The sequence below is a fragment of the Coffea arabica genome, chromosome 11e (assembly GCF_036785885.1).
Source record: "Coffea arabica cultivar ET-39 chromosome 11e, Coffea Arabica ET-39 HiFi, whole genome shotgun sequence".
Lineage (NCBI taxonomy): Eukaryota > Viridiplantae > Streptophyta > Magnoliopsida > Gentianales > Rubiaceae > Coffea > Coffea arabica.
In genome coordinates, this window is record NC_092331.1 from 56,231,222 (window position 1) to 56,254,554 (window position 23,333).

Sequence of the window (23,333 nt, forward strand, 5' to 3'; positions counted from 1 at the left end):
ACAAGTATTTTGTAGGGAAAATCATCTAAAACGTCCCTCACATTTTGTAAAATAACTTTTTTCGTCCCTCACTTTTAAAAGTGTAATTTTATGTCCCTTACATATTCACATCGGTCAAATTTAGTCCCTAACTAGGTTTCCGATCATTTTTTGGCCGGAATCCATCACGTGCAAGGCACGTGATCATTTTTGAAGGGTAAATTTGTCAAATTATATTTTACATAATCTGATCTATAGTCCTCCACATTTTATAAAATAATTTTTTTCGTCCCTCACATTTTATAAAATGATTTTTTTCATCCCTCACATTTCACAAAATGAATTTCTCCATCCCTCACATTTCAAAAATTGAATTTTTCATTTCTCACTAATTATGTGTGTGAATACATTTTTTTAAATACATGTATATGTCTATTTGATTTTGTTTAATAATAATAGCATAAACACATGTATATAATTGGGCCCAACTTGTGGGCTATCTTCTCTTTTTGTATGATTATGACTAATATTTACCAATAGAACCTTAATTTGCATATTCTTATTGTATTTTGACCGAAAATAGCTTTATTGGCCAACTTGACAATGAATGCAAGATTATTTACTAGCTAATACCAGATGAAATCAAATGATCACGTATAATATATGGTATTCGTATTGTTAAGTGAAATCAAATAGACACATACATATATTTATGCTATTCGTATTATTAAGCAAAATCAAATAGACATATACATGTGTTTAAAAAAATGTATTCACACACTTTTTTTTTTTAGGGTTTCCCTCACATACATAATTAGTGAGGGATGGAAATATTCATTTTTTGAAATGTGAGGGATGGAGAAATTCATTTTGTGAAATGTGATGGATGAAAAAATCATTTTATAAAATGTGAGAGACGAAAAAATTTGTTTTATAAAATGTTGAGGACTATAGATCAGATTATGTAAAATATAATTTGACAAATTTACCCTTCAAAAATGATCACGTGCCTTGCACGTGATGGATTCCGGCCAAAAAATGATCGGAAACCTAGTTAGGGACTAAATTTGACCGATGTGAATATGTAAGGGACATAAAATTACATTTTTAAAAATGATGGACGAAAAAAATCATTTTACAAAATATGAGGGGCATTTTGGACGATTTTCCCTATTTTGTAAGTGCATCTTAAAACCTCGCTGGGGTATTCACATAATTATATTTCTATGGCATCGCACACAATCTATACCAGATGATTGGCCGTATTGAGCTTCTTTTTATCCGTGGCTGTGGCAAATTCAACAATGTCTTCGCACAACATTGTTAATAAATCATGTTGATCTTTTTCCTGTGTATGTAACTATAGTCCTTTCTAAGTTCTTTTTCGCTTGCTCAAATTTCACTTGCTTCTTTATCTGTTGTAATCTTACATGTATGTAGCTATGTTTGTTATGTTACAATTGCTGCTGTCACTTAAAGAGGATCCCTTAATCCATATAGCATTAGTGATTTGCAATGGCAGGCAATTGAAAGTCTTCGATGGACCATTTGTAGTTGTATGTTCGAATGCAGCAATTATCAAAATCTGGTCTATTTAATTGAAAATTTTCTATGATTTGTCTCAATTAAAAACAAATTTTGAAAATCACAATGGCCTTCAATTCTCTAAATTTGATAGGAAAAGCTACAAGATGCAATCTAACAACAATAGCTTCATCTCTATAGTGCAGCTTTTAGCGACTTGGTGAAGCTTTCTAGCCCTTTCAAGCCTTCTTCAGGAGATTTTGCCTCGCCTAGTATTCTTACCATGGCACTGCCAACAATCACCCCGTCTGCTCCCCATCCGGCCACCTGAAATAAATATAAGTTAATGACCAGCAACAAATGTTTCAGTCCTAGAAATTCATGTTTCTTGGAAAGTTTTTATGTCAGTCCCACCTGTTTGACGTGCTCAGGTTTTGATATGCCAAAACCAACTGCTACTGGCTTATTTGTTGCCTGTAAAAAGAGTTTGCCGGCTTAGTAAAAGCTATAAATATTTCAGCTACTGCACTGAATTTACAATCAATCAGAACTTCAATTTGGAGGATAAGATATAACTGCAGAACTGAAATGACATTCTGGCTTTCAAATTGCATATTTCCTACACCCTTTTGGACCATGCTGATATAGCTACAAGTTGAAACTTAAATTTGAAATTGTCAGAACCTTCTCATACTCTGGAATCAACTCTTAGACCTGTAGCGCAGCAACACAATACAAATATCAAATTCAAAACGTACCTCTTTAACGTCCATTAGGAGAGATTGCACGTGGTTGCTCACAGATGCGCGAGCTCCAGTAACTCCAACTGAGCTCACCTATAATAGAGAAGAACCAATATCAAATGCTTTCACTGCAGAAATAGTAAAAAATTGCATTTCAAGCAACACACAGACTCAGGCTGTAAGCTTAAAAGCTTACACTGCATCCCTCCTGTCTTTCCAACACTTCACCCAAAGAAGTAAGAAAAATGATAATTGTAAGACAACACTTTTACATTTCTTCTTACTTTCCATTTTATGATGACCCCCCCCCCCCCAAACAACTCCCAAACAGAAGTACGGTACCATTAGGAAATCAATCCCCTAGGCTGAGACAAAGTTGCAGGTACTTATTATCAGAATAAGATATTCAAGAAGATCAAAAAGTTTATTGCTCCATGTGTTAAATTTAACATCTTATGCTAGTCTTCATTCAGCATATTACAATATGTATATTTATTTCTGAACTAAAGTTAATAGCCACAAAACCTAATATGCTAGTTCGCAAATTAAGCAAATTCTGACCATAGGATACCCTTCCATTATAGCTCCCCAAAAATCATTTGCAGCTAGATTTAACCTAGGAATTGGCAAACTAGGGAAGGCAATACTAAGGTCTATATACAGTAGTAGTTCCTCTATGGCATGACTATTTCTCTATATGATATTGTTAAGGAGAATTTTTGGAGGAGGTACATGGGTTTGACTACCACAGCTATGCTAATGTCAAACTAATATGTGCCCGGTGAAGAATAATTTAAAAGAAGCAGTGACTACCCAGTGAAAGAAACTCAGAAGCAGAGAGAAACGTAATGACATTACTCTTTTACATTTTGCTTTTATTACCTTTTTCTTTTTCTTTTTTTTTTGGGGGTTGGGCGAGGGGTTGGAGGGTGGGGAGAGAGGAATTAAGGAAGGTATTGCAGTATAAAGAAGAATACTATGAAAAATCTAATTAGACAGGAGTTTAAATATCAGATGATAAAATCGCAAAGACAATTGGAAGGAGAGAGGTTCTAAAAGATATGCAGTATTTTCCAGGATCTAAAACCGACTAAAACTTCAGGAAGATATTAGAGATCTTACAAGGTAGAGAAATCCTTCTGAAGCTTCGGCAATTGCCTTCATTCGAGCTGTCGGAGTTGTCGGTGTTGTCAGCAACACCTTACATAAGAAGAACAAAAACCAGATGAATAGTCAATCATAATAAACTTCAGTACACAAAATCAATGAGTCTGCTAATAATTCAGTACATAAACACTTTCATCTGTTCTTCAGAAAACCACTCCATAAAAGAGAAGTCAATGATTCAAAGCTGCGGATTCAACAGTCAAGAAATCCTAAAAAGTTAGAAAGCCAAAATTAAACCGATTCTATCCCAGCATAGAGACTGCAAGTAAACCGTCTCTATACATGATTAACTCCACCATAAGCCACACCTGAAATTATTCCAAAATTCTCAAAAACTAAAACTCTTGACGTCTAAACCCACCAATTCAAGATTTTGCTTAGTAGCTTCCTTTCTCAATATCTGAGTCTCCTCCAGAGGTACATCTGGAACCACAAGTCCTGAAAGGAAAGAACAATAACAAGAAAAGAATGATTATAATGAGGTACAGTTAGCAGAAAAAGTAATTCAAACACTAAGGAAAATCATGCACAAACAACAAAACTGAACAAAAACTGCACATTTGAACAGGCAACAGCACATGGAACAGAGAAACCGTTCTACTTACAACTAAAAAAAGCAACACTTTCAAGCACTGCGGCTTTGAAGAAACTATTGCATGAGAAGAAACTATCTAAGTTATGGTGCTTATGGATCGTATAATAGCAGGCAGAAGGAAGACCAAGGTTGGTTATCTTCAGCTCACATGGTACACTTCATTGAGCATCCTGTACTGGTAGAAAAACAATACTTGGTACAAAAGCAAGATGAAAAGAATCTGGCTTGCTGTTAACTCTTGTGGCAGTCACCAGGACAATTGCTAAAAGGAAGACTCCAATTGTAAGAATCCAGATCGAAGTCCTAAAGCATTTGATACCATATATGTGAAGAGGTACTATGCATGAATAAACTTCACTCCAAAAGCAACTAAGATTTCAATCTACGCATCACAACAATGATGTGCAGTTACAATATCAGCAACTAAAGCTACCATATCTGACACATGTGCCTTTGGTTCTTAAACCCCTGATAAAAGATTTCTGCCCAAACCTACCTATATAATTTCATGCTTCCCTAGCCCTTCTTTCTTCTGCTTAAGAAAGTTGAGGGTTCTGATGTGTGATATCTCACAATGTGAAAAAGATTTCAGCCTAAACGTACTTATATCATTTCCATATTTCCCTAGCCTGACTGTCTTCTACTAAAACAAGACAAGGGATGTGTGATCAGATGATGAAACACTCATGACAACTAGCCAAAGATATTAACAGGAATAGGGTAAGACAAGGACAGTGGATTTCAGAAAAAAGCGACTAAGTGAAAGCAATATATTAAGTTACAAACAGCACAAATAAAGATCTTAAAGTAGCTGTTACAATGTCAAGTGTACTACAATTGGACTTCATTTCAACCAATACTCTTATTTCAAGCAAATGACCTCAGACAAGTCATGTTTTGAATTAGATTTAGCCTTCTATTTCTTATATTATGGATCAAAACATAAAATGCTTTAAGGAAGACACGAAATTTACTCCTCACCATGTATCCCAGCATCCCTGACAGTGATCATGAACTTTTCAACACCACGCTTGAGTATTGGATTATAATATGAGAATAGTGCAATTGGACAAGATAACTGTGGTACAACCTGCAGGGCAATGAAAAGGCAATGTTAGACTAGAGAAAGAACATCTAATCTCACATCAAAAATCCTACATCAAATTTGCCCTGACCCAAGAAAACTGAAAGGCCATGATAATGCAATACTGGAGAATGCGAACTAAACCTAATCTGATTACTCAACTATGCTGACAACTTCCCCTGCTCCAGAAAGCCTAATAGACAATAGGATAAAAGACTATACAGGGAACGGAAAATCAATGAAGAATGAGAAAGAAAAGACAACATATTTTTAGATACTGCCAAAGACATTCACCAAAATAAAAATAAACATTTATCAATCACGATAAACAAAGATGAATTTCTTCTGATACAAATGACAAGTTACCAAACATATCCAATTAAAGTTCAATTTTTAGCTTAAACAATTACGATTGACAACAAAGTCACTGGGCATTTCTAATACAGCGCTCAGATAAATCTGACAGCTCTTGGTTGATTTTTAGTTAGAATCCCAAGATCACAAGACAGTGCTTCATCAACTTGCAAGCATACATGGATAGAAATTAGATGTAAGGTGGTGGCAAAAAGACTTACATCCTTCAACATGGAGATAATCTTATCAAAATTTGTCCCTCTGGCTAGTGAACGTGTTGAAGCAGCCTTATAAAATGTACCAAGAACAGATTTTAATGTTGGTCAAATCACGACAGGCTAAAGATAACACAAATTATCAATGTTTTCCTGATTCTATACCTGTATAACTGGGCCATCAGCCAATGGATCAGAATAAGGTACCCCTAGCTCTATTATGTCAGAACCACATGCATCAAGCACTTTCAATGCTTCAGCAGTAGTAGAAAGGTCAGGATCGCCAGCGGTGATATATGGTATCAAAGCCACCTGCAAAATTTAAGCATGCTCGTTAAAAAAAAAATTATGTTACTATTCAAAAGTCCCCCGGCTGTATTCAGCCTCCAATTATCTTCCCACTAGTTCTATTTTCATTTGAAACTTCATGATTTTGAGCGCCTAAGCATTGACATGTACCGGGAAAGAACATATCAAAGCCCCCAAATTTCCTATCAGTCACATCTCAAAGAAGACTGCACACCTAAATTCGAGCTAAATGTAGTAAAGGAAACATTTTTAGCAAGGTACCAGGAAGAGAGAATAGGACAACTCCAGAGACAATTCATTCCTTCATTTTGCTTTAGGGGTTTTGAAGGGTTTAACAAATTCAACCCCAGCAATACACAAGAAATAAGAAAACCCACACTAACAAAAAAAAAAACCACTCCACAATTTGAACCCAACCATCTAAACAAAGAGCTCTCATTATTCCAGTGGAAAAAAGTTGATAACCGTTTACTTTTCCACAACCAAGAATAAAAAATGCTATATAAACCAAGCAAGATGTCACAATAGAAGCAGAAAAATGATTGTTCAATGCAAGAGGGGCAAAAGGGATGGTGTGAAAATGCATACTTTGCCTTGTTTTTTCAGTTTTGAGAATGTTTCAGACAGCCCAACAGCTTGGTCAGTGCTGATGGTCGCCATAGGAGGCTTGAATAATCTGCCAACAGTATTCGTTGCTGAAAGGCCGATCCTCTGTGGAAGAAGAAGGGAAGAATGGCCCTTAGATTTCTGTTTCAGCTGGAGAAAACAGCTAGCTTTGAGGGCAGCAGCGCCGGCCATTAGAGAGGAGGCAGCGCTTTCAAATCGTTTGCTTCAGGTGCATGAACCGAATCCGGTGCAGGAAGTCGGTAAAACCATGTGTAAAATGAAACAGGGGTGTTAGCCATTATCTGTCTCCTGCCCAACCATCCTTATTTTTGTTTTGGCTGCGTACGATGCACCTAATAAGTAACAAGCACTATCACGGTGTATGTATTGGGAAGACTTGGTAACAAGGAGAAATTGATACTAGTAATGTGCAAAATATTATTGCCATGCCATGTGTGCGGGTATCTAACGCATTAATGGGCATTGGTTGTCGATATGTTGATTTATTGTATGGACCATGTGAAATAGTACTAAATTTGTCTGGTTTTCCAATTCTATCTTTCAAATACTATATAATTTTCAGAATGCAAGAAAATTGCAAATTGATGGCAAAAACGGAAAAAAGAAAATGAATAAAAAGTTAGAAACACCTTAATCACGTTTAGATTCAAGTCATATGTGAAACCTCGTTCAGTCATTTGATATAATAACTATTTATTTTTTATACAACAGCATTATTTTTCGAGCAAAACAAATCTAAATGAAATTTAGGCTACTTTTTCTTTAACAAGTATCTCAAAAATATTAACAATATCTCTTTAAAATACTAACAATATCTCAAAAATAGTATCTCAAATCTAAATGAAATTTATTTGGTAGGAGGGTTGGATTGAGCACTTCAAGGGCGGGAATAAAACTAAAAAGTTACGATTTGAATATTCTCATTTACACTAAAAAAAAATTAGAATAAAAAAGAGCACTGATGTCTTGGTATCATGTCTATTACAATAATTCAATAAACGATCAACAAATACTCACAATGGTAAATGCAGAACGGATCAACCTAATGGCCAAACCAAAAAAAAAACAAAAAAACCTAACGGCCAAACCAAGGCGCAGGCTGGCCCGAACTAAGGCAATAGCTACCCTGCAAATCACAGGCTGGCCCATGCAAAGTTTGATGTTCCCCAGAGGTCCTTTTGCGGCTGATGCTATTTGAGACTGGCCCATTGTCTCTGATGAGGTCTTTTAAACCATTAGCCGAATTAATGGAAGGGGGGTAAAAGAGGGGTCTTATCTTGGTAAAAAAAAATGTAGAAAATTGTGTCATTTTTATTTTTTATACACAAGAGACTAATAGTGTGAAAGAACAAAAATTTGCTGTTTGCTACTGAATTATTTAGGTGAAATATGCAAGTAGAAAACAGGTAACACAACGATTAGTTTGTTTAGTTACATACCAAATCAAAAGGTAATTTAAATGGGAATTGTCCATAAATTTTTTTTTTGTTGTGTCCATAAACTATTTTAGTGCTTTTCGAGTTATTAAGGACATTGTATTACAATTGTGGCCTGCAAATATGGACTAAAACATGAACTAGCACAACAAACATATATACAACTATTTTTAAAAAAAAAAAAAAAGTTATTGTTTCACCTATACTGAAGATCATGGTAGAGAAAAAAGAGGGAACTTTAGAGGGCAAATTCTTTTTATATATAAAATTAAGTGACATGAATTATTTACACCGAAAAAATGCTCTCCCATTATATGTAATATAGATTATTTATATTTGATAGGGGAATAAAAAAAAATTATAGCTCTCTCTGATGATTCTTATCTTCCAACCCTAGTGCTGAATATACAACGAATAGAAGCCCCTAATTTTGGGACCTAAGAGAACTTAGCTTGTTTTGCCAATGTAAAACCTAGCCTCTTTGTTAATCTTGATCCTACCTCTTTAATAAGTCCTCCAACCAAGCCCCAAGGTCTGACAAATTCTTCTCAACTTTCAACTTCTTCATCCTATTTAACACCATCACCTTGAATGATGCAAGTGTTGAAATCTAGATCCACACTAAAAAGCACTACTTCAACTGCCACCCCCAACTCCAACACAACCACTCCAGCCTCAGGAGAAACAAAAATCCAATGGTCACCCAGCTTATTTGTGCATCCAATAACATTTGAATTACGTCAAAGTCGGGGCTCCTATTATCCTAAATTTACCACTGAATCAGTAGTGTGTTTTGATTACACGTTATTTTCACCTTATTTACACACACTATTGACTTGTTTGTATTATCAGTATATTTTTTAATCATCTTTTTATCTCATATAAATCACGTCAAAAAGGAACTACAGTATTTTTTCACAAAATTATCTCAAATAATTTACTATCCAAACACAAAGCTATTTGAAAAGAGTTCTATTTATTTTTTCTTTCTTTGCTTAGGAATAATAAGGCAGTTCCAATGTTTGCATTATCTTACTTCTAAACTAACAGAAGTTCGAGTTGAGGTTTCATTCCAACTTCAAATAGAACATTAAAAAAAATAAAAAAAATATTACGCATAGTAAAGAAACTTGTGTAATGAGCTCGAGCTTGACCGGTTAAATGTTTAAGTTATAGATCTTTAATTGAATAAACTTGACTGAGGTTTGATTTGTTTACAATTCTAAACGTACAAGTTGAATATGACTTTTGTCCTTTTTTTGTTCCTTCCATCTTTTCCTTTCCATCTTGCCTTTTTTTTTTTGTGTTTAACTATTTCGTTTAGCAAAATGACATGAATCCGACTCATGGTCTCCAAGACTTATCTCCGCTTGGACTGCAAAATCTGTGGGAAAGACTGCATGTCCGATAAAAGGTTTAAAATACCATTGTGAAAAGGCAAAAACATACCATTAAAAAAAGAAAAAGACCCAACTGTTGTGGGCAAAAAGTCAATACCTAATTCGCCCTGAATTCCATTAATTTTTGACTCCATCGCGGGCCCATTTCTGCATTGCATGGCTGAGTAATCCACCACCGACGCAAAGGTCGCCATCTCTAACCAGTCAAACTTTCTTTTTCTTTCCTCTAATATTTTTTTTTTAAATTTTTTGCACCACTGGCCATAAAGACATTTGGATCGAGTCATAAGTTCCGTCACCAATCATCACAGATGCAATTTTCTATTTCGCATTGTCCATGCTATAAGGGCACTTGCATATAAGCTCATATAATCTTTAACTCTGTGGTTTTTGGAAGGCAAATCGAATTATACGAATCATCCCATTATGACTTTGAAGTGTTTGATCCAATTCTTTATGCTTTTATAGAAAGTTCTCATGGCAATTTTGTGAAAATTAGCTACTATGTGAATAATTTTCAAAGTATTCATTTGTGGGATTTATAATATCAAGAGGTTTAATCTATTATCATAAGCATTTGAAGAGTGTAAAGTATAGCCAATGCATGTATGCATGGCTATTACATTTTCTTTATTCCATTTTTTTAAAAATTTTTCCTCTTTTAGTCTATAAGAAAAGGTTAGCTGTAGGGATCGAGTTTCACCCGTATGTGTTTAGATGAAAATTATTTAGAAATTTTCTTTTGAAATAATTATAGACTTTCTACAATATACTGTATTGTTGTATGTGAAATAAGAGATAATTTATATAGATGTAATTTGGATACAATATAAAATAATTTTTTCAAATAATTATCAACTCAAATAAAATATAAAAAATAATCAAAATACTATATTTATATATATGATCAAAATATTGTAGAAGTACTAGTAGAATTATAAAAATGACTTAGATATAGTAATAGACACCATGTGTGGGCGTGTGCCTCATCCAATTTCATACAAATCAATTTCTAAATATGCTTTCCTACACCATCCTCCAATAAGACTCTTAGGTCACCAATTTCTCCAGTCTCACACAGCTCACGTCACTGCGTCTTCCATCTTTCACCCTTCTTCCCCCTTTTGCCATATACCTGACTTCATTCTCGCACGTGCCTCCTCACACCCTCACGTGCCATAAGCAGCCAACAGCGACTTGAGTCTGGACCCCACCACCAAATCCCTTCTGACGTGGACCATTATAGCCACGTCACCAACCGAAACCAAAGCTCCTGGCCACGTGGCCAACCATTTATTGCCCGCTTTTTATCCTCCAACAACATCTTCCTTTTTCCGTTTCCATTTCTTTTTTCCTTCTTTATCTTCAATCTACTTTTCTCGGATTCTTCTTTTACCAGACAGGGGTACATTTATGAAATCTGAATCTGAAATCACAACTAAAATTTAAACTTTTCGGTGGTAAAATTGAGAATTTTGGGTATAAATAAATAAATATTTTAGAAATGGCGATGCCTTTAACGACGGCGGCGGGGGTCCAAAACGGCGGCGTTGGGGTAATGGCCGGACCGGCAATCGGGCAGCAGATGGAAATGGATCAGAATGGGACAGTGAATAGATTGAAAAGCTCGTCGCCAATTCGGATTTTCTTGTTTTTCCATAAGGCAATTCGGGCCGAGCTGGACGGGCTTCACAGGGCGGCCATGAGCTTTGCTACGAATTCTAATGGCAGTAGTTGCAATTGTAATTCTGATATCAAGCCTTTGCTGCAACGGTATCGTTTTTTCAGGTCAATATATAAACATCACTGCAATGCTGAGGATGAGGTTAGTTGGCGAATTAATTATGTATTTTTAGTTAAATACTGGATTATCAAGCTTAATTTATGTGTGTTTATGTATTTATGCTTGAATTCGGTGTTTTTCGGAGTTATAAATGCTGAAATTTAGATTTGGATTGCTTTTTATTTGACATGATTATTTGGTTCCATAGGATAATTTAAGCTTGTCTAATTGAAATTAATGAGTATTATTTGTTCTTCTGTTTTGGAAGTAGAACATTTGAATGGGCTGAAAAGGTGAAATGACGGATTTAACATAGAACAAAAAAAGATAATAAAGATGGGATCTTGTGATGTTTACATTGGCGGAAATCAAAGTAAATGGACAAAGATTATTTTTTTCCCTCACCAAAAACATTGTGAAAAGGGTTTTACTAACTAATATCTGTTCAATCTCGATGATTTTGATTATTGTGGTGTCTTTCTACTTGTTTACACGTTCACAACCGTCTAAATGTATATGTATGGCCATGATGATGAAAAAGATTTTGTTACATCTGACAAATTATAAGTTTTTGGGGCATTTTAGTTTGGCTCAGTAACTTTGTTGTTTCTTTATAATTATTGTGATATAATTTTTGTTTTCACCACCCTAATTAGTGTTTGCAGGGAACATAATATTTGTATTACATAGATAGTTGCCTTGGTAGATGTTTTCAAGTTTACTAGACTAGTCTGAAGGTTTATTTCATGTTGTTGTTATATGAAGAAAAAACTAGTTTTGATGGTGTAAGCTACAGTATCTTGGTTGGATTTTGAGTTTTCTATTTGAGCATTAACTTGGAACCTCTGCATGATCGGTCATTTTAGTTCCTTTTTAAATGCGGGAACATGTGGGTGTTAAAAGCTGAAACAAAAGATAGTCACTATCCATCATGCCTTATTGATAGTGGAAGCATTTAATGGAAGGAATAAGCTCTTAAAGAGAATGTTTCAGGCACTGAGGAATTTGTCTATTCCATGAAGTCATTCTATTCAGAAATTCCTAAAAGCCATTATAATGTCTTAATCAGTAAAACCTTAATGCTTAAAAGCCTCAGTCATATGGTTTTTATCCTCAACTAAAACAATATCCTTAAAACTCTTTGAGTGCTAATATTGTATCTTATTTGTATGCTCATCGGTATTGGCAGCACCATAGTTTTCGGATTGCGTTTGCTCTATCATGAAGACTTCTATCACTTGCATTAGTGGTTGCCTTCTCAGCTGCTGGTTTTCTATGCCAAATCGAAAGTTTTGCTTGTGATGTAGCTTGTGTCTAACCTTGGATACCCCCTGCAATTGCAGCTATTTGGTCACTTCTGAACTGTTTCTAATAACAATACCCACTTCAGTGGCTCTTTAGTTGACCATAATATTCAGTATTAGGACATACAGAGCTTCATCCCTGAACCAAATGTTGGCTGAAACTTTACTGCAAGAGCAGCGACATACAGAGAACAATTTGGAAGTTAAGGCAGTCATCATCTTATGTTTTGACATAGTCAAATATTTGATCTTTGTGTGATTGAATCTAAAACTACTGTGAACCTATAAATTTGATGGGCTCATTTCATGCCTGCACCAAATGTTGACTGGTTGAACTTTACTACAAGCTGAGGGATATGCAGAAAACAAGTTAATCTTTTGGAAGTTAAGACATTCATCTTCTGTTTTGACGTATTAAAACATTTGAGTTATGTGAAATTATATCTAAAACTACTGTCAATCTAATAATTTGATGGAATCATTTCTATGCTTCTCGCTAGAAGACTCTTGGAATTAGTAGTCTGCTACCGCCACCATGTTTCTGGAAACTGGAGAGATCGTTTATCACCAGATGAGGATAAGTTTCGTAGCTTCTAATTTCCCGTGCAAGAATATCTCATCCTTTCTTCATATATTTGGCTGAATGGAAATTCTATGTTGTCTTGAAATCCTCAATGCCCCATGAGTGCCTTTTTTAAGTTGGAAGTGGGAGATGTTTTTGAGCAAGTTGGTTGCATTGTGATTCAACTTGGTTTCAACACATAGATATAATATAATGCTGCCGCAAGGGGTATTATCTTAATTACAGCTCATTATAATTTCTCTTCACGTGCTTGATGAAATTTCTCTCTTATATATGGATCTATTATGCCAGTTCTCTCCTCATCTAGCTGATTACATTGTTCATGTTTTCAGTTATGACCTTTTGAGCAATAGGTTAATTTATTGAATCCTAAGTGAGGTTTGCAACTTCTTGTCATGTTGTATTTTTGGATATATCAGGTAATCTTTCCTGCGCTTGATATCCGTGTAAAAAATGTGGCACGAACTTATTCTCTTGAGCACGAAGGAGAAAGTGTGCTTTTTGATCAGCTGTTTGCACTACTGGATTCTGATAAGCAAAATAATGAAAGCTACAAAAGAGAGTTGGCCTCTTGCACAGGGGCCCTTCGAACCTCAATCAGCCAGCACATGTCCAAGGAAGAGGAACAGGTATCTTTTTTATGCAGTAAATGAAAAAAAAAAAAAAAACTTCTGCATCTGTTATTGGATAGGTGTACAACAGTATGACATTTGGCTCCAAGAGAATTAAATCTTTGTTTTAGCTACAATGATTTCAAAGACTTATAATTTTTGTCATGTAACAAAAATTGCTTAGTATTGGGTTGTATAGGAGTTTTGCCAAGGATAAGCAGGTTTCACAGTATTCGGACCAAGTTTTGGCTTAGATGAGATGGTATCATGTACCAGCAGCCACAAACATCGTGCTAGCTTTGGTATCTTTTGATGGAACAAAGAATCCATTTAAAGACTTGATGTAGTTAGAGAGCAAAGAAAAACATGCATGAGATGTTTTGTGGCACCTGTGGTGACATAGTTCTTTTGGATTCTTCTTTCTATCATACTCTGTAACTCCATGGCTGTTTCCCGATAAACATTTATGTATTTGGAAGAAAAGAAGGTTTTGACTTTCTTGTAAATATGCTCCATTTCTTGGAATGTTGGTACGAAAGAGATATATGCTGTTAGCTGATATTTGTAGAACTCTTTGTGCAAATTATATTTTCAGGAGTCTTGTACTGGTTCTCTTCTGACATAACGTTATTTCATACTTGTTCTTTTCTCATGTGTTTGTCTTCGTACGTTTACCATGTGACAGATCACCTTCTCCCTAGTATTACTTGATCAATATTGCTTCTAAAATCAAGATGTATACTCCATACAACATATATTTACATTTCTCTAATGGAAATGCAATGTTAGCATGTTGGGTCAAGGCTGCATAGTCTTGCCTTTCCAAGACTATGGAATGATGAGAGCCTTTTGTATAATTATTTTGTCTTCATGTGAAGTAAGCAACACTTGTCTTGTGTTCATGCTACTTAATTGTCCGGTGTCTTAGGTTTATGTGATTGGGAAATATTGTCCAATTAATTGAGATCTCCCTTTGTTTGCTCAGGTCTTTCCATTGCTCATTGAGAAATTCTCGTTTGAGGAGCAGGCTTCATTGGCATGGCAATTTTTATGCAGCATTCCTGTTAATATGATGGCAGAATTCCTTCCATGGCTTTCTTCCTCCATTTCATCTGATGAGCGTCAAGACATGCGTAAATGCTTGTACAGAATAATCCCTGAGGAAAAACTTCTTCAACAGGTGAGTGGATTTTCTTAGAGACAGAGAAAAATCTTTCATCATATTGTATCATTGCTGACTTAAAATCCTTTTGATGAAGGTAATATTCACCTGGATGGATGGCATGAAGATTAACAAGAAGCGTAGAAGTTGTGAAGATGATATAGCTAGCAACTTAATTAGAGCAAGTGAGAATAGGCCCTGCCCTTGTAAATCTTCTATTGCAGAAAAACGAAAATTTTTCCCATCAACCTCCAGTGGTCTAAGTCACCCTATAGATGAGATATTGCACTGGCATAAGGCTATTCTAAAGGAAATAAATGACATTGCTGAAGCAGCTAGAATGATCAAATCTTCTGGAGATTTTTCTGATTTGTCTGCCTTTAGAGAGAGGCTACAATTTATTGCTGAAGTTTGCATATTCCACAGGTAAATTAATGTTTGCTTCTCACCTCTATGATTCTATCTTGAAAATAATTAGTATTGTATAACCATATTATTGCTATTTTTCACTTGATTTGCAGCTTCTGGTGTTAGATTTACTCCAAGGGAGTAATTTTGGGAATTGCTATATGAGCATATAGTTTTCATAATTTTAAGAACTATGATCTAATGTTAGTTATTGTAGAAACACTTCATTTCAGATAATGGAGATGTCTGAGAATATTTAATTTATCCTTCCATCTTCTAAATGATACTGTGAAAATAAAATTTGTGATTGACAAGCTTCTGTTCAACCTTTGACTGCAGCATTGCTGAGGACAAAGTTATATTCCCTGCTGTAGATGCAGGATTATCTTTTGCTCAAGAGCACGCCGAAGAAGAAAGTCAATTTGAGAAGTTCAGATGTTTAATGGAAAGTATTGAACGTGCAGGAGCAAACTCCTCTTCTGCTGAATTTTGTTCAAAATTATGTTCACATGCTGATCATATAATGGATACCTTAAAGAAGCACTTCCAGAATGAGGAAATTCAGGTGAGCTCTGGCCTAAGATTCAAAAATTTTCTCTTAGTTCTTGCTGACCTAAGGCCTGGGGCTGAAAGGCTGTTAACTTCTTTGTCTCCTATATGGACGTCAGATTTGCATTTTCCTCCTGAAGTTGAAAGTATGTTAGCCTATTAAGACTTTTTTGAGGTTTAAATTAAATGTATTGCCATCCCAGGTTCTTCCACTTGCAAGAAGGCATTTCAGCTATGAACTGCAGCGGAAGCTTCAGTATCAGAGCTTGTGTGTGATGCCTCTGAGGCTGATTGAATGCGTATTGCCATGGTTGGTAGGATTACTAGATGAAGAGGAAGCGAGAATTTTTCTAAAGAACATGCATATGGCAGGTCCTCTATAAATTTCCTAGTCCTTGAGATCTGTCTTTTCCTTGTGGAATGTATGCTCAAACATAATTGTTGACTGTTTCTGACTTGTTTATCTGACAGCTCCAGCATCAGACTCTGTATTAGTTACACTTTTCTCTGGTTGGGCATGCAAAGGTCGTCCAAGGAGCATTTGTTTGTCCTCAGGTGGAAATGGTTGTTGCGCTTCAAAAATGCTGACAGAATCACGAGAGAGCTTTGACGGATTTTCTTGTGCCTGTTCCTATTCAAGCAAGACAGGCCAAAGTATTTTGATTGGTGAGGCAGTTGATGATGAAATTCCAGTAGAGTCTGGAGACTCCATAATACTGGAAGAAAGTACAAGTCTTGTTCCTGTGAGATCTATAGACCTCCAGAAAGCAAATGTTAGTAATCAATCCTGTTGTGTTCCTGGGTTAGGAGTGAACAACAATAATCTGGGAACAAGTTCTCTTGCTGCAGGAAAATCTTTGCGATCCTTATCTTTTGGTCCTAGTGCTCCTTCACTTAATTCCTGTCTCTTCAACTGGGAAACAGACATCAGCTCAAATGATTGTGGTTCTGCAACTAGACCCATAGATAACATATTTAAGTTTCACAAAGCCATCCGGAAGGATTTAGAGTTTCTGGACATTGAATCTGGGAAACTTGGTGATTGTGATGAGATTTTCATTAGGCAGTTTAGTGGCAGATTTCGTCTTTTGTGGGGCTTATATCGAGCTCACAGTAATGCTGAGGACGACATTGTCTTCCCGGCTTTAGAATCGAAAGAGACTCTACACAATGTTAGTCACTCCTATACATTGGACCATAAGCAGGAAGAAAAGCTATTTGAAGATATTTCATCTGCGCTCTCTGAGCTTTCTCAACTTTGTGAAAGTTTGAAGAGCAAAAGTATGACAGGAGATCCAAGTTCAGGAGATGATGACTCTTGCAGTACAACTAATAGCCTGAGAAAATATAGTGAACTGGCTACGAAAGTACAGGGCATGTGTAAGTCCATCAGAGTAACATTGGATCATCATGTCATGCGTGAAGAACTTGAGCTGTGGCCATTATTTGAGATGCATTTTTCAGTTGAGGAGCAAGACAAACTTGTTGGTCGCATAATTGGTACCACAGGAGCAGAGGTGCTTCAATCCATGTTACCATGGGTAACATCTGCTCTTACTCAGGAAGAGCAAAATACCATGATGGATACTTGGAAGCAAGCAACCAAGAACACGATGTTCAGTGAGTGGCTAAATGAATGGTGGGAAGGTTCAGCTGCATCATCAGAGGCATCAACATCAGACAATAGTATTTCACAAGGTCTTTTTAATCTTTAGTTCACACCAGAAAATCTTTTAATTTTGCAACTAAATTCTTTGTTGTGTCATCTAAGAAGACTGTAGTAACTATAGTACTGTTGCTTATCTTGTATGTTAATGATACTTCCGCAAAATTCATATCATAAAGGTCAGATTTCTTGAACTTGAGTTTGCACTTCGTAGGCTATGATATGCATGAGTCACTGGACCAGAGTGATTATACTTTTAAGCCTGGTTGGAAAGATATTTTCCGAATGAATCAGAATGAGCTTGAGTCGGAGATAAGAAAGGTCTCTCAGGATTCTTCTCTTGACCCAAGAAGAAAAGCCTACCTCATTCAAAATCTTATGACCAGGTTTCTCCTTACTATAGCTATTGGCAATTAGTATGGTTTTGTCTGTTCTACTTCAACTTATACGTATTTTATGTAGTCGCTGGATTGCTGCCCAGCAGAAGCTACCTCAGGCAAGGACAGATGAAACTGCTGAGGATGCAGATGTAATTGGATGTTCTCCATCATACCAGGACCCTGAGAAACAAGTGTTTGGGTGTGAGCATTACAAAAGAAATTGCAAGCTCCGAGCTGCTTGCTGTGGAAAATTGTTTACATGCAGGTTCTGCCATGACAATGTCAGTGACCACTCTATGGAAAGGTAACTGCTTTAACCTCCTAGTCCTTTTTTGAGTTTTATATTAAGTTTAATTTTGTGTTCTCTTTGCAGGAAAGCAACATCTGAAATGATGTGTATGAAATGCTTGAAAATTCAGCCTGTTGGGCCTGTTTGCACGACACCATCTTGCGACGGATTTTCGATGGCAAAATATTATTGTAGTAGCTGCAAATTTTTTGATGACGAAAGGTAAAAAGTTCCAAAGATCTTTCGCACTTCCCACTTTTTTACTTGTCTACATGGATGCAAAATGTTTAATATAATGTTTCAGGTATGCGACATAGATATATATATATGTCTGTGTGTACATCCAGGTATACATGGTATATATATGTGTTTGCCTACCTGCTAATTCAACCACGGAAGTTAAGTAGATAGATGCTGCTCAGTTGAGTTGTTATTCAATCTTATATGTATAAACTAAAGTTGTCTGTGAATAGTATTTGAGGTTCTTCATCAATATAGTTTGAAGTTAAACTGTTTCCATTTTTTGTGTTCATCTTGTTCCCTTTATTTCCTTTTCTGTGCTTTTATCACCCATATGCACTGGGACTGTTTTTTTTAAAGCAAATAGGAGGGCATTGATCCTTTAACAGTGTGATGAAGCACAACTATAGGAAGCTACACGTAAAGGTTTCTGCAATGAAATGGTGTGGTTTCTGGTATAAATTGGTGGGGTTCCATTGTCTTATATTGAACTTTTACGATTTTAGTCCAGAATAATGGCCAGATGGGGGCTATAACAGATGGCAACTTAAGATGCATCTGGTATCGATCTACTATATCTTGCTTGCTGATATATTTTTTTTCCCTTTTTGTAACTTCAGGACAGTATATCATTGTCCTTTTTGCAATTTATGCCGCGTCGGAAATGGACTTGGTATCGACTTCTTTCATTGTATGACCTGCAATTGTTGCTTGGGAATGAAATTAGTAGACCACAAATGCAGGGAGAAAGGTCTGGAAACCAATTGCCCCATATGCTGTGATTTTTTGTTCACATCAAGTGCAACTGTCAGAGCTCTCCCTTGTGGCCATTTCATGCACTCAGCTTGCTTTCAGGTCTATATTTGTTATCTGCCGCTTCAGACTTGATTGGACAAAAATTGATGAGAAGTTTCTAATTCAGAGTATGTTGCTTTTAATATCAATTTCTGTTATTTCTTCAGGCATACGCTCGAACACACTATGTCTGCCCTATCTGTAGCAAATCTATGGGAGACATGTCGGTAAGAGAACTCTTTCCTTACTCAGACTCGCATTATTCTTTCATGACTATTTGATGGCAATCCTTTATGACTTTCCTGGTTACGAGAGAGAATGATTTACCTGTTACCATATTCTTGAAAATCAAGTGAAAATGCACTTTCACCTAAGCCTAGCAGTATCAAGTATGTGCAGGCATCTTGTTCTGGATAAAATCTTTGTTTTTGGCCCTTTCCAGCCAAATGCTCTCAAGAAGTTTTATTCATTAAGTGCAATACTAACCATTTGTTGTTTGGCTAAGTGCTCCATCGTGTGTTGCTAGTCTTGAGTGTTTTGAAGTTAGGTCTTCTCTGGAGTGTTGAGGGAGAATCTATTGCTAACGTTGTCAAGCAACGAGTCAGAGGGCACTTTGATTTGCGATCTACATACATTTTTAATTTGGATTTTCTTTTCCATGTAGGTGTATTTTGGGATGCTTGACGCTTTAATGGCTTCTGAAGTGCTCCCTGAAGAATATAGAAACCGCTGTCAAGTATAGCAGTTATACTTCATTTTTCTACAGTCTTTCCTTTGCTTTGCTTGTGAAGATTTGACGCATAAAGATACTTCATGAATCAAATTACTAACAAAAATAAGAGGACTCTTTCCTTCCGGGAAAAAGTGGAAAACATCATCAATAACATCCACACAGTAAACCCTTAAAAAGATAGAAAAAAAGAAATCCATAAAGTAAAGGATTTTTTTTTCTTGTTTTCTTGGTCCAGGATATCCTGTGTCATGATTGCGACAAGAAGGGATCAGCACCATTTCATTGGCTGTATCACAAGTGCAGCTTCTGTGGCTCCTACAATACCAGGGTAATCAAGGTTGACTCAAATCCCAACTGCTCGACATAATTAACCTTGGAGCAAGTCATCTGGATGATTGTAGGTCTGCACGTACCTGAGCGTTGCCACAACTATCTCTAGATGCAAATTCACAATGGATCCGGTACTCCAGAAAAGTTTTTAAGTATCACTACAAACTCTTCACATACGGAGTACTGATCCATCAAGTCAATACTTGAGCCATATGCTCATGCTGTCTTTGTGCCTCTGATTTAGATGCTCATGCTGTAAGCTTTGGAGTTGCAAGACAGGTGATTTCTTGAAGTTTGCAGTGGACTCTAAAGGACTGCTGATATTGGCTGTCGCACTGATACTAGCTGCTAGGATGGAAAGAAACGGGGCGATCTTGGACTAGTGCAAGCAATCAAGCTACTAAAAGAACCAGATAGGGTTCAGTTCCAATGGATAGTTGTGGAAACCTATTTACGTAGGTCGAGATATACATCACCCAGGGGCTTTGTGTAGGAAAAATTTTGTGGCGTCTGTTATCGGGCTTTGTCAATTTCCACGAGGACAATTCCCATTGAATTTGGAAAATAGTGACGAAATTATGCTTTACTGTATTGGTAGAATCCAAAAATAGGGGGCAATGAAGCAAGCATGCAATTTTGTGTAACATAAGCAACTGTGACATTGAGAATTTTGGTAAAATTAGAGTACCGGCCTAATTAGCTCGATATAAATGTACCGGGCATGAATAATCAATGCCAAGAAATAACATCTGGTAAAGTATCTTTGTTATAGATGTTTACTTTGGTGCTGGTTCAGTGGTCAAGAGGACCCTGCGAAAAAAAGAGTTGGGGAGTGACCAACAGAATACTCAAAATGAGCGGGAATTTGGAGTACCAAATTCACAAAATCACAAGTTCTGCTGCTGCACTTCTGAGTTTTGAGCACAGTGCCAAATATGTTATAGGACCACGGAAAATGATTCCGAAGGAGACAAGGAGTAATGGAGCTGCTAGCTCCCAAGACTGATGCAACTTCCTAATGGAAGGGAAACGCACTCACAAATAAATTAAACAAATGCAACAATTTTTTTGATTTTGTCGTTTACTAAGATGACATGAATGTGCTTTGACTATTTTCATCAATTCTAAATGTTGAAACAAAACAATGCTCTGTTGTTGAATTCCTTGGATCAGCCTTTCTAGTTTTTAAGATTAGTTAAAGTTGAATTACATCTATGGATTAATTCCATTTTGCATCCTTTAACTATATCTTGATTTTCAATTTGATCTCAACTCCAATTTGGGACATTTTAGTCTCTGGACTCCTATATTGTATACCAATTTGCACTTTGGATCCCAAATACCTCTCTTCCCTTTAATTTCTGAAAATTTTTTTTGTTATTGTTTAATTTGATTTTCCTTCTATGCCCTTGCAACATGCAACTGTGTTGCCCCCATTTGGATTAGCTGCTTTTGAAATATTTTACTGTAACAGTATATATAAAAAACTTTTGCTGTAAATGTTTTTGGAGAAATTTTTGGAATATATTTTTTGATACCTTTTGAAATTAAAAAAATTTTTAGAATCCTTTTTTAAAATTAACCCTACCACCGCCTCTATGGCTCTACCCACTATAGTCACCACCCCTTCCCTCCTTCTTTCTCCTCCCCCTCTCTTTTCGTCGCCACCCACGCCCTCATTTTCCCCCTTCTCCAATTTGGCCCCTCCCCTCTCCCCCATTGCAATCTAGTTAAAGTCAGATCGGAGGGGGGAAGGGAGAGGGGTGGCGAGGAAGAGAGAGGGAAGGGGAATAGAGGAGGATGAAGGAGAGTCAAGGAGAGAGAGAAAGAAGAGGGAGGAGGTGGACGGAGAGGAGAAACAAAGAAAGAGGAGATGATGGTGGATGGTGATAATAGATGAAAGATGTTGTAGAATTTTTTTTTTTTGTATATTTGTGAGTTATTTTTTATATATTGTATGGATGAGGTATTTTAGAGTTGTTTTTATTCGTGTACTATTGTAGCATTGTATTTGAAAAACAGGTGAATTCAAACGGTTTTGGGGATTTCATTAGCCATCGCACTTAAATGGGATAGTTTTAATAGTTTAAGAATTAAAGTGTCCTAATATATAATTTAAGGATTAAAGTGAAAATTGAGATTTAGTGAAAGAGTGCAAAGTGAATTTAACCCTTAAATCCCCCTATATGCTTAGAATTTTGTAGGGAGGGGAAGGATTAATTGTTTAACCCAAAATTTTAAGATTTGTTTAAGGATAAGGGTTAATCACATTTTATCCCCTTAAAGAATACTCCATTTCTCAGTTTACCCCCTAACCTTTAATTTTACTCACTTAACCACATTTAGGACTAAATTGCCCTTGCATTATTTTGACTTTTCATTTACCTTGTTTTCCTTTCTTTATTTCTTTTTCTCTTTCTTTTTTATTTAATTCTTCCTCTTTCCCACAAAAATTTTCACCTCAATGATTGAAATTAAAAAAGAGGAATTGCAGAGATCTATCTTCTCCTTAAATGATTAAAAAAATATTCAAATCACTTTCCTAAAATACAATTTTGTTAGCCTTTCAATTCTTTTAATTTTGGGTTTTCCTCTTTCCTTTCTAGTTTCTCATTTTATTCCCAAGAAAATATTTTAAGATGAAATTGTGACCTGATTAATAATCATCAATTGAAATTTGTGACACGTGGCATTATACAAAAAATCAAAATTAATTTTTGACGTCTTTTAAACCTTCATCCAGAAATATGCAATTACAAATTCAAAACAAAAATTTTCGTTGAAATGGAATTTCTATTAGGAAGGATGAAAGAGAGAAGAAAAAGAAAAAGAAATAAAAGAAAGGAAAACAATTTTATCTTATGATATTTTCTTGAGAATAAAATGAGAAACTAGAAAGGAAAGAGGAAAATCCAAAATTAAAAGAATTGAAAGGCTAAAAAAATTGTATTTTAGGAAAGTGATTTGAATATTTTTTTAATCATTTAAGGAGAAGATAGATCTCTGCAATTCCTCTTTTTTAATTTCAATCATTAAGGTGAAGATTTTTGTGGAAAAGAGAAAGAAT

General features: G+C 35.9%; 2 protein-coding genes across 3 annotated transcripts; one reads left to right on the forward strand and one right to left on the reverse strand.

The window, feature by feature from the left end:
• Positions 1-1,554: 1,554 nt before the first annotated feature.
• On the reverse strand, positions 1,555-6,909 carry LOC113717626 (tryptophan synthase alpha chain). Its single transcript, XM_027242395.2, has 9 exons — positions 6,559-6,909; positions 5,827-5,973; positions 5,668-5,733; positions 4,990-5,098; positions 3,775-3,851; positions 3,369-3,446; positions 2,262-2,339; positions 1,918-1,977; positions 1,555-1,830 (listed from the first exon to the last, which is right to left on the reverse strand). Exons 1-9 carry the CDS (start codon positions 6,766-6,768, stop codon positions 1,699-1,701), a joined length of 957 nt encoding a protein of 318 aa, XP_027098196.1. The 5' UTR covers positions 6,769-6,909; the 3' UTR covers positions 1,555-1,698.
• Positions 6,910-10,728: 3,819 nt separating this feature from the next.
• Positions 10,729-20,852, forward strand: LOC113717624 (zinc finger protein BRUTUS-like). Of its 2 annotated transcripts, none has more exons than XM_072072342.1 (14): positions 10,729-11,258; positions 13,523-13,732; positions 14,700-14,894; positions 14,974-15,302; positions 15,624-15,849; positions 16,037-16,205; positions 16,305-17,531; positions 17,714-17,885; positions 17,962-18,183; positions 18,253-18,390; positions 19,029-19,263; positions 19,371-19,430; positions 19,868-19,947; positions 20,172-20,852. In XM_072072342.1, exons 1-13 carry the CDS (start codon positions 10,938-10,940, stop codon positions 19,943-19,945), a joined length of 3,582 nt encoding a protein of 1,193 aa, XP_071928443.1. In that variant the 5' UTR covers positions 10,729-10,937; the 3' UTR covers positions 19,946-19,947; positions 20,172-20,852. The 2 variants fall into 2 exon arrangements, with proteins under 2 accessions (XP_071928443.1, XP_027098195.1); XM_027242394.2 differs by having other exon boundaries at positions 19,868-19,939; positions 20,172-20,410.
• The last annotated feature ends 2,481 nt before the right edge of the window (positions 20,853-23,333 follow it).

Bases quoted from the DNA above. Each gene is read 5' to 3' on its own strand.
- LOC113717626 (XM_027242395.2), bottom strand. From the start codon at position 6,768: ATGGCCGGCGCTGCTGCCCTCAAAGCTAGCTGTTTTCTCCAGCTGAAA. The intron at 5,734-5,826 runs GTATAGAATCAG...ACATTTTATAAG, and splicing joins CTGATGGCCCAGTTATACAG to GCTGCTTCAACACGTTCACT. The intron at 3,852-4,989 runs GTGAGGAGTAAA...CTTTCCTTTCAG, and splicing joins CAGGGATGCTGGGATACATG to GACTTGTGGTTCCAGATGTA.
- LOC113717624 (XM_027242394.2), top strand. From the start codon at position 10,938: ATGGCGATGCCTTTAACGACGGCGGCGGGGGTCCAAAACGGCGGCGTT. The intron at 16,206-16,304 runs GTCCTCTATAAA...TTTATCTGACAG, and splicing joins AAAGAACATGCATATGGCAG to CTCCAGCATCAGACTCTGTA. The intron at 17,886-17,961 runs GTTTCTCCTTAC...TATTTTATGTAG, and splicing joins ATTCAAAATCTTATGACCAG to TCGCTGGATTGCTGCCCAGC.